General features: G+C 40.2%; 1 protein-coding gene across 1 annotated transcript in view; it reads right to left on the reverse strand.

Moving 5' to 3' along the window:
• The window catches only part of GANC (glucosidase, alpha; neutral C), a 107939-nt gene that overhangs the window by 77547 nt on the left and 19796 nt on the right, over positions 1 to 10596 (reverse strand). Inside the window, exon 4 of the mRNA XM_006831890.1 lies at positions 8177 to 8304. Coding sequence (XP_006831953.1) covers positions 8177 to 8304 — 128 coding nt within the window. The remainder of the gene's footprint in view (positions 1 to 8176; positions 8305 to 10596) is intronic.

The following is a 10596-nucleotide window of genomic DNA, read 5'->3' on the forward strand; positions in this document are numbered from 1 at the left end:
AGAAAGCATCAAAAGAAGATGGAAGGAATACACAGTCACTGTACCACAAAGAAATGGTCAGTGTTCAACCATTTCAAGAGGTAGTGTATGATCAAGAGCCAATGGTACTGAACGAAGAAGTCCAAGGTGCACTGAAGGCATTAGCAAAGAACAAGGCTCTAGGAATTGATGGAATACAAATTGAAATCTTTCAACAAACTGATGCAGTACTGGAGGCACTCACTCATCTGTGCCAAATTTGTAAAACAGTTACCTGGTCAACTGGTTGGAAGAGATCCTTATTTGTGCCTATTCCAAAGAGAAGTAACATGATCCAACACTATGCAGAAATTATCGAACAATATCACGAATATTATAAGTAAGTACAATTTTGCTAAAGATAATTTAAAAGTGGCTGCAACAGTACATTGACAGGGAACTGTCAGAGGTTGAAGTTAGATTCAGATGAGGTCGTGGAATGAGGATTATCATTGCTGATGTCAGATACATTTTGGTTGAAAGCAAAGAATTATCAGAAAGATGTTTGTCTGTGCTTTACTGACTAAACAAAGACTTTTGACTGTATGGATCATGATAAACTAGGACAACAGTGAGGAGAACAAGTATTCTGGAATACTTAATTGTGCTCAACAGGAACCTTGACCAAGACTCAAGAGAAACATAGACCAAGAGGCAGCACATATAATTCTTTGCACCTACTATTCCTGGGTTTGATTGTAATTTGTTCTCTGAGTATGTTGGAAATCTGATTCTGATTCTAAGGATGGTGGGGTAAACAAGGAGCACTCAAATTCCTTGAAAGGTGTATCTTATAGTAAAGTCAAAATAGGGTTTCCAAGCAAACCAAGATCAGCCTTATCAAACAGAGGAGGAGCTAATTCTGTTGGATTCAGAGGCTAAGTGGGGGTTATTTTTTTCCTTATTGTGTAAACATACACAACAAAAAATACACCAATTCAACCATTTCTACACATACAATTCAGTGACACTGAGTATATTCTTCAAGTTGTGCAAGTAATCTGACTATCCTTTTCTAAATTACTCCTCAGGGAGTTCTGAGGTTTGTTATTTTGAGTTATCTAAGTCCTACAAAATGTTACCACTCAACTTTGAGGAGTTCTACCTTTTACCAATTAATTCCCTAAATTCTCAGATTTAATGGCATTATGAATTCAACATAAGGTCTAATTCAACAACCTGCAGTATCTAACACTATATCTGAGTTTTAGCTATAAGGGCTTTGCAGCTACAAGAGATGAGACTTTTAAGACCTCCATAGAAACTTATTAGTTCTCTGACAGAGCTTTGAGCTTAGAACTTAATACCTTGATACTAATTTTCTTTCTTTAAGCTCTTAAATGAAGCTAATAACAGTTCACCATAGTTTTGAATTCTGTGTGTTTCTCATACTGTACACAGACCTCTTTAAAGTGTTTAAAAGCAAAGATGTCAGTTTGAGGACTAAGGTGCACCTGATCCAAACCATGGTATCTTCAATAGTCTACTATGCATGTGAAAGTTGGCCAATGACTAAAGAGTTCTGCTGTGGTGCTATAGGATCAGCACTGGACTGATAACCACAAGGTTAGTGGTTGAAATCTACCAGTTGCTCCTTGGAAACCCTATACAAGGTTGTTGTGAGTCAGAACTGACTCAATGGCACTTTACAACAACAACATGATGCATGTGGAAGTTGGAAAATTAATAAGGAATACCAGATAAGAAAGCAGCTCTGGTAGCATAGTGGTCACGAATTGGGCTGCTAACCTCAGGGACAGCAGTTCGAAATTACCAGCTATTCCACGGGAGAAAGAGGAGGCTTTCTGCTCCTGTAAAGATTTACAGCCCCAGAAACCCTGTGCAGGGTCGCTATGAATCAGAACCAACTCTCCGGCAATAACAGCAACAAACCATAGATGCATTTGACTTACGGTGTGGAGAAGAATATTAAAAGTATCATGGACTGCCAGAAGAGCAAACAAAAAACAAATCTATGTTGGAAGAAGTAGTCACGATGTTCTTTAGAAGTCTGGATGGTGGGACTTTATCGCTCATACTTAGGACATAATATCAAGAGGGACCTGGAGAAGGACATCATGTTTGGTAAAGTGAAGGGTCAGAGAAAAAGAGGAAGACCTCCAAGAAGATGGACTGACACCATGGCAGCAGCAATGAACTCAAGAACAACAACTGTGAGGATATGGTGTAGGATTGGGCAGTATTTCTTTCTGTTGTACACAGGATTGCTGCGTCAGAACTGCCTCGATGTCACCTTACAACAACATGTTGTGATATGGCATCACTACTTAGTCTGCATGAGTACTTTTTATAGGTACTTTATTACAGAAATTCCTTGGCATGGTGTGGAATAAGGAGCCCTTAGAAGGACAGATATGTTGAAGTGGATAATTTAAATAACTCTATTCCTCTGAATGTCAGTCACTGTCTGTTACTGTTATCCCAAACTCTAATGGTGTCCAAGTCCTCACTGACTTCAAAACCAACTGTGTCAGGAAAGGCGGAGGATGAAATAGGAAACACAGGGATGTTTTATATGCTCTGTAAACCTGCACTTAATGCATAATGTTGCTCTGACTCACAGGGTTTCTGAGGCTATTAAGTCTTTGTGGCACAGAAAGCTTCATTTTTCTCCTGCAGAGTCACTGGTGGGTTTGAACTGCCGACCCTGTGATTCGTTGTCTAGTATTTTTCCTACAGATCCACTACACTCCCCCAATTCACAATAAGAAGTTTTAAAAAAACAAAAACAAAAACCGAACTACCTCTGCTTACTAATCTCATTTCCACTCTTGAAGATCTGTTGTTTATACACTCTGGTACCAATTAATATGTCAATCAAGGTGTAATTGCAGCTAACAGAAACAATCCTACATATTCTAAGCAGAAAATAGACAACTTAATATGGAGAAAAATTAGTTTATAAAATCATAGGACGGGTTGGAGTAGCAGGTTCCTGACTGGCATCCAGTAATGACTTCTAGAGCAATACTGCATAACTTCTGCTTAACAGAACTTCTTTCTTCACTAGAATCAGACAGTTGGGCAATCAGAAGTCACTGTGGCAATTGCTGGGCTCCAGGGTCACACAACCTTAGCTGTAATTTGGGGATTAAGAAACTACTGGCTCCAGAGCTGCTCTACCACTGCTAGATCCGTACTAGAAAAATGGATAACTGAGTTCTGAAATCAATCAGATGCTGTATGTGCACAGGTGAAAGCTGAGTCACACCAGAAGTCCTAGGTACAAGAGAGTCTAGAATATGTAGTTATGAGCTTTCTAGTAGCCCATGACCCTTCAGAAAGAGGCTGGAACTGAAGAAGGTCTATTATGTTATACTTACCACAGAAAGCTAACAACTTTGACTCCGAAACATGGGAAAGATAGCAGAGAAAAAGAAAACTATACACTAATTTTACTTAGGAACAAAGATATAAAAATGCTAAGGGATCTATGTGGTGTAGTTAATTGTTTAATAAGCCACTTCTAGTCTTAGTCTTTGTAACTCCTACCAAACTACTCTTTTCTGGTTGGGTCTGAGTAAGAGAAAGTGGGAGAAGATGCTGATAGGATAACAGAGCTTACTGTAACTGTAAAAACTTGAAACTCTAGCATGGCTATAAAATGAACCATCTCAGAAGCGGGAAGGTGGTGATCTTACTACCATCAAAGAAGAAGAGCCAGGAGTGGATCATGTCCTTTTGATCCAAGATCCCTGTGCATTGACCCAGGGACAAAAGTTTTGACACTGGAGGAATGGCAGAGGAGCAGTAGCAGCAGAACCAAGAACCAGAATAACAGCCCACAGAGCAAGTCAATCTGGGCAACTTTGGGCAGGGAGCTTGTTCGTAGAGTGGGGTACCTCTAGGCACCCAAGTGGAGAAGCGGGGTTTGCTGACCCATGAAGCTAGAGCAGAGGGCCTTCAGGGTGAGGTTAATGGTGGAGTGCTAAGTCCTGTGGACGTTTATCAGTAGCTGCCTGGGACAACTGAGCCCTGAACATTTTCGGATCCTGACTTATAACCTGTTAACTTCCCTATAAACCCCATAGCTGTGAGTATGTTGTGTGGTCAATGCAATGGATTATTGAACCCAATTGAGGAGTAGAGAGTGTGGTGAAAAGAATGGTTGATGCTTCCTATTTGGCAATCACTTAGAAAAGTGAATCCTCTGGGTTATTAAAAAATAACACTGTGACCAAGTGGCTACAAATCTGACTTGATTCGTTTACCAAAAGTTAAAGTATTGAGAAGAGTCTCTTGCTCTCTCTTTATTGTGGCAAAATGAAAAGATGCCATTTTAGCCATTTTTACAATTTAACAATGCAGTCACCTTAACGAAGTTCACCATGTTGTGCAACCATTATCACGATCCATTTCTATTATTTTTTACATCACACTTAACCAGAAACTTAGCTCCATTTAAGCAGTGATCCCCCACTTTTCTCCCTCCTGCCTCTGGCAATCATTAATAAACTTTGATCTCTGTGCACCTGTTCATTCTAGATATTTTGTGCAAGTTGTTGTTATTAAATACCATTGAGTTGGTTCTGACTCATAGTGTTTCTGAGGAGCAGCTGATGGGCTTGAATCACTGACCTTATGGTAGGCAGTCCAGTGCTTTATTCTACAGCACCACACTAGGATGCCTTCATGACAGTAATATCATAAATATTTATCTTTATGTGTTTCACCTATTTCACTCAACAAATGTTTTTTAAGGTTCATGCATGCCATAGCATGTAACAGAATTTCACATCTCTTTATGTATGTATATACTACATTTAGTTCATCCATTCATCTGCTGATGAACATTTGAGTTGTTTCCATCTTTTGGCTCTTGTCAACAGTGCTGAAATGAGCTTTGGTATATAAATATCTGTTTGCATCCCTGAAGAGCCCTGTTGGCACATTGGTTAAGTGTTCAGCTGCAAAAGGTCAGTGGTTTGAACCACCAGCCACAGCAGAAAGATGTGGCAGTCTGTGTTCATAAAGCTATACAGCCTTGGAAATCCTCTGGGGCAGTTCTACTCTATCCTTGTTGTTGTTGTTAGGTGTCATAGAGTTGGTACCGACCTATAGCAACCTTATGCACAGCAGAATGAAACACTGCCCGATCTTGGGCCAACCTCACTACTGTTGCCACACTTGAGTGCATCGATGCTACCACTTGGCCAATCCATCTTGTTGGGGGTCTTCCTCTTTTTCTCTGACCCTCCACCTTACCAAACATGATATCCTTCTCCAGTGACTGATCCCTGGGTCATTAATAGCCGAAATCAACTTGACAGCAATGAGTTTGCATCTCTTTTACAAGCCTGTTTGGTATAGACCTAGGAGAGGAATTGCTGGGTCATAGGGTAATTCAAAGCGCCCTGGTGTGGTGCTGTAGGATAAGCACTGGACTGCAAGGTTGGTATGAAGTGCAAGGTCAGTGGTTCAAACTCATCAGCCTCTCCTTGGAAACCCTAGACAGGGTCACTACAATAACAATTAACAAGGGCAATTCAATGTTTAATTTTGGAACTAACTGCTCCATAGCAGCTGCACCATTTTACACCACCATCAACAATGGTTCAGGGTTCTGATTTCTACATATTCTTGCCAACACACAGGGATTTCCAATTTTCTAATAATAGCCATCTTACTGGGAGTAAAGTAATACTTGTTTGGGGTTTTGATTTGCATTTCATTAATTCAAGATGCTGTTAAGTATCTTTTCATGTGCTTATTGGCTATTTGAATATTTTCTTTGGTAAAATATCTATTCAAGTCCCCTGTCCATACTATATTTTACTTACATTGTTTGTATTTTTATTGAGTTGAGAACAGTCTCTTTCTTTGTTCCACTGAGGCATTTTATGTTTTGTATGTATTACATCCCTAGAAAAAGAATCCCAGGATTTTCCCTTCTGTGTGTTTTTGTGTTGTTTCTTCATGGTCCACGATACCAGCTGGGGTCATCAGTACAATGAAAGTAACCTAAAAGAATATTGTGTGCCGTGGAGTCGGTCCATCTTATAGCGACCCTGTATAGGGTTTCCGAGGCTGTATATCTTTAAGGGAGAAGAAAGCCTCATCTGGTAGTTTCGAACTGCTGACCTTAAGATTAGTACCCCGATTCGTAACCACTACGCTACCAGAGCTCCTTAAACTGACAGAATGTTGTTGTTGTTGTCAAGTGCCGTTGAGTCGATTCCAACCCATAGCGACCCTGTATAGGGTTTCCAAGGAGCAGCTGGTGAGCTTGAACCGCCGACCTTGCAGTTCAAACAGCTTTGCAGTCTGGTGCATTAACCCACAGCACCACACCAGGACTCCACTGACAGAATAGGAGTGGATTATTTTGCCACTTCTCTGGATCTATCAGCTGCATGTCAGATCTAGGGCTGCTCACACCACACTTATTTAGCCTGCCTATAGAGTTAACAATTTTTCCCTGTTCTGTGATCATTGATGATTTCAAGTTCACCAACATAACCATGCTTCATTTTCAGAGTTAGAAACCAGATGATGACTTTGAAGAATGGCCTCCTAAGAACTTGGCGTTTGCTGCTCTTCTTGACTTTATTAATGCTCTTAAGATCATTTGGCCAGGATGTCCATGCACATCATTAAGGAAGCACAGAAAGATGATGGAAAGCAGAGAACAGTTTCTTTTTAATTCTTCAGTTTCCCAAATTCTTGGCATATAGTAGCAGCTCAGTGAATTAATACATCTTAAATTTAGGATTACTTTTTTTTAATGGTTGAATATGTTCAATATTTAAATTGGCATGAAAAACCTTTAATAAAATCCTTTCTATTTGGAGCTAGAGTTGTTTTTTTAAAAATAACCTGTCTAATTAATGAAGGGAAGGTGGCATGTTTGAGCATTATTATTCCCTAGAGACTGAAGGTAATAAGAAATTGTGGCATGTTTCCTTCTATCCCTGACTGTCTTGATTCCACCATGCTGTTTTGTTAGTTACTCCTCATCCCTCTCCATCATTATCTCCTCATTGGCTTTGTGAACCACCCAGTAGCCATCCCTCAGGAGACATCTGACAATGCCAGACACTGCCCCAGAAGAGGGAGCTGAGGTTGCAGGACATCCCTCCAAGATCATACAGGTGGTGCCCTGTGCAGCCAGGACTGGAAGATCCTTCGGGATGTTGGTAACAGGAGCTGCTCCTTGTTGCTGGGAAGGTAGGTGCAGACTTGTGCTTGTCCCCTGAAGAGCTGAGTGCCAGAGTTTTTATTGTCTTTGACCTTCCATGCTAGTCTTCCTGAGATGAGCTTTTCAAGCCCTGGGTGTCCAACTGTATGGTCTCTCCTCGTCCTTTTCTGTTTCTCCAGCATCACCCTTCCCTAGGACCCTGAGCTCTTCCCAAGCACCCCACTCTCCAGGCTAGGAGCAGTCCCTTTAGTAAGCCTCTACATTTATGATTGTTCTTAAAATGGAATTATTTCCCTCTCATAATCTATTAACCTTTTATTAGATTTTTATGTAAAGATAATCTATATAAAACCAAGATAACAAGGTAGTGAGAAAGTACCTGGTATGATCTTATATACTGTTAGAGAGAGAAAATGAAGAAAAAAAATAACAGAAATCAACAGGCAAAACTAGTTTAAAATATCATTGAAAGGATGGTAAAAAATGATAAATGATTTGGCAGGTATTTGAGAAATGTTTTATTCCCCAAAGATTTGACTTTCACCTAGACATTGGTTATTATCTCTGACTATTAGTAAAATTGCATCTGTTAGACTTCTGAGACAACCTTAATTAAAAGTGAGTCAGTCCAACTGTATAAATTACTGTAAGCATGGGAATCTGGCTATTGTATTAAATCTCTGGAGGCCTACTGCTAGGCTGAGTGAGTAAATTAATTAGCACTTGTACATGCTCCTATAGCTTGGCTGTTAAATTGCTTCTTCAGGAGGATGAAAGTAGAGATCAAAAGTTCTGAGTAGTTAAATGGTGGATGAAGAGAAAAAACAATGTATAACACACAAAATGAATAAACCAATCCCTAAATAACTGAAAACTAATTCGACAAATGATTGTAGTTCTGAACAGAAAAAATATGTGGCACATACAAAATCTACTACTCAAAGCATGATCAAAGAACACACTGAGGGTGTACTTAAGATGTTTTGTTCATAAGCTTACCTTATAGTGCTTGGCTTGCTTGTGAGGACATCAGGAACTTCATACCGGGGCTTCAGGGGAGCCTCTTCATTGATTTTAATTCTAAAAATGTTTCCCTTTAGACCATAAACTTCAGCTAAGAGGGGAATCTGGGAACAGATACATGTGATTAGCTTCAGCAGGTTATCCCTAGTAATGGTGAACTCGAAATAGGCAAAATATAGTAATTAGAAGAGTGTTTAAATAATGTTATTGTTGTTAGCTGCCATTGAGCTGGCTACAACTAACAGTGGCCCTCTAACAGTCCACCAGAATGAAGCTGCCTGATGCTGTGCCAGTCTCGCAATCCATCTGGGTGAGGCTCTTCTTTTTTTTTGGTGACCCTTTACTTTACCAAGTATAATAACCTCCTCCAGAGACTGGTCTTTTAAGTCTTGCCATCCTTACGTCTAGGAGCTCTGGTAGTGTAGTGGTTACGAATCGGGCTACTAATCTCACAGTCAGCAATTCAAAACTACCAGCTGTTCCGCAGGAGAAAGACGAGGATTCTGCACCCATGAAGATTTACAGCCTCGGAAACCCTGTGCAGGGTCGCTATGAGTTGGAACTGACTCCACGGCACACAACAACAACAATCTTTATGTCTAAGGTGCATTCTGGCTGCTGCTGTTGTTGTGTGCCGTGGAGTCAGTTCTGACTCACAGTAACCCTGTGTAGTTTCTAAAGAGTGGCTGGTGGGTTTGAACTGACCACCTTGTAGTTAGCAGTCCAGTGCTATTCCTACAGTGCCACACCAGAACTCCATTCTGGGTGTACTTCTTTAAAACAGATTTGTTCTTCTGGAAGTCCATGATATATTCAATATTCTCTGCCAACACCAAATTCAAATGCATCAATTCTTTGTGCTTCCTTATTGATTGTTCAGCGTTCACATGTAATGAGATGAATGAGAATATCATGACTTGGGTCAAGTGCACCCTAGTCCTCAAAGTGGCAGCTCTGCTTCTTAACATTTTAAAGAGGTTTTTGCAGCAGATTTGCCCGAAGCAATGTTACCTGATTTCCAGGCTGCTGCTTCCATTATGGCTCCAAGTAATATGAAATCCTGACAATTCAAACTTTTCTCCGTTTATCATAATGGTGCTTCTTGGTCTAGTTGTGAGGACTTTTGTTCTATATTGAGGTGTAATCCATACAGAAGGCTTTGTCAGTAAGTGCTTCAACTCTTTGTGGGCAGCAAGCAATGTTGTGTCATCTGCATAGCACAGATTGTTAAGGAGTCGCCCTTCATTTTTTATGCTGAGTTCTTCATATAATCCAGCTTCTCAAGACTGTTTGTTCAGCATATAGATTGAGTAAATATGGTGAAAAGATACAATCCTGATGTACACGTTTCCTGATTTTAAATTATGCAGTATCTCCTTGCTCTGCCTTTTGATCTATGTACAAGTTCCACATAAACACAATGAATGTTCTGGAATTCCCATTCTTTACAATGTTATCCATAATTTGTTATGAGTCACACAATCGAATACCTTTGCATAGTAAATGAAACAGATAAAGATCTTTCTAGTATTCTTTGCTTTCAGTCAAGATTCATCTGATATTAGCAATGATATTCTTTGTTCCATATCCTCTTTTTTTTCTGGTTCAAGGGAATCTTCCTGTTTTATTGTCCCCCAACCTGGGAGGATGGTGACACATGAATTCACCAACACTAGAGAGGCTTGCAGGGACCACAGTCTCCTCAGATAGCCCTTTCCCCACACTTTTGGGTCCAGAGCAGCTGAGGAGAAGTCCAGGGATGCTAACTACAGCTCAGATGGCAGGAAACATCCTCAGAAAGCTGCATCCTCAGCTTGGGCCTGGGGGCCAAAGAGCTGCTCAGCAATGACCTTGCCATCATACTTGGGCAGTGATCACCTGGAAGAAGCTGAAGAGGTCATCTCTGTGGACAAAGATTCTCTGGAGCAGCTTGCTCTTCAAGGTTGTCATGAAGTACCATGGCTGGTGGATGAAGTGTATGGCTTTGAAGCAGGCTGCGACCACATCCTCTTTTGAAACTGGCTTGGATTTTTGGCACTTCCCTGTTGATGTACAGCTCTAATTGTTTTTAGATTATCTTCAACAAAATTAATTTGCATGTGATATTAATGAGATTGCTTGGTAATTCCACATTATATTGGATTAGTTTTCTTTGAAATTGGCACAATATGGATCTCTTTTAGTCAAATGGCCCATTTACAGATTTCTTGGTATAGATGAATGAGTGCTTCCAGCATTGTATCCATTTGTTGAAACATCTCAATTTGTATTCTGACAAATCGTGGAGTCTTGTTTTTGACCAATGCTTTCAGTGCAGATTGGACTTCTTCCTTTAATATCATCAGTTCTTGATCATATACTACCTCCTGAAATGGTTGGATGTCAGTCAATTCTTT

Source organism: Chrysochloris asiatica, unplaced genomic scaffold (genome assembly GCF_000296735.1).
Source record: "Chrysochloris asiatica unplaced genomic scaffold, ChrAsi1.0 scaffold00004, whole genome shotgun sequence".
Classification (NCBI taxonomy): domain Eukaryota; kingdom Metazoa; phylum Chordata; class Mammalia; order Afrosoricida; family Chrysochloridae; genus Chrysochloris; species Chrysochloris asiatica.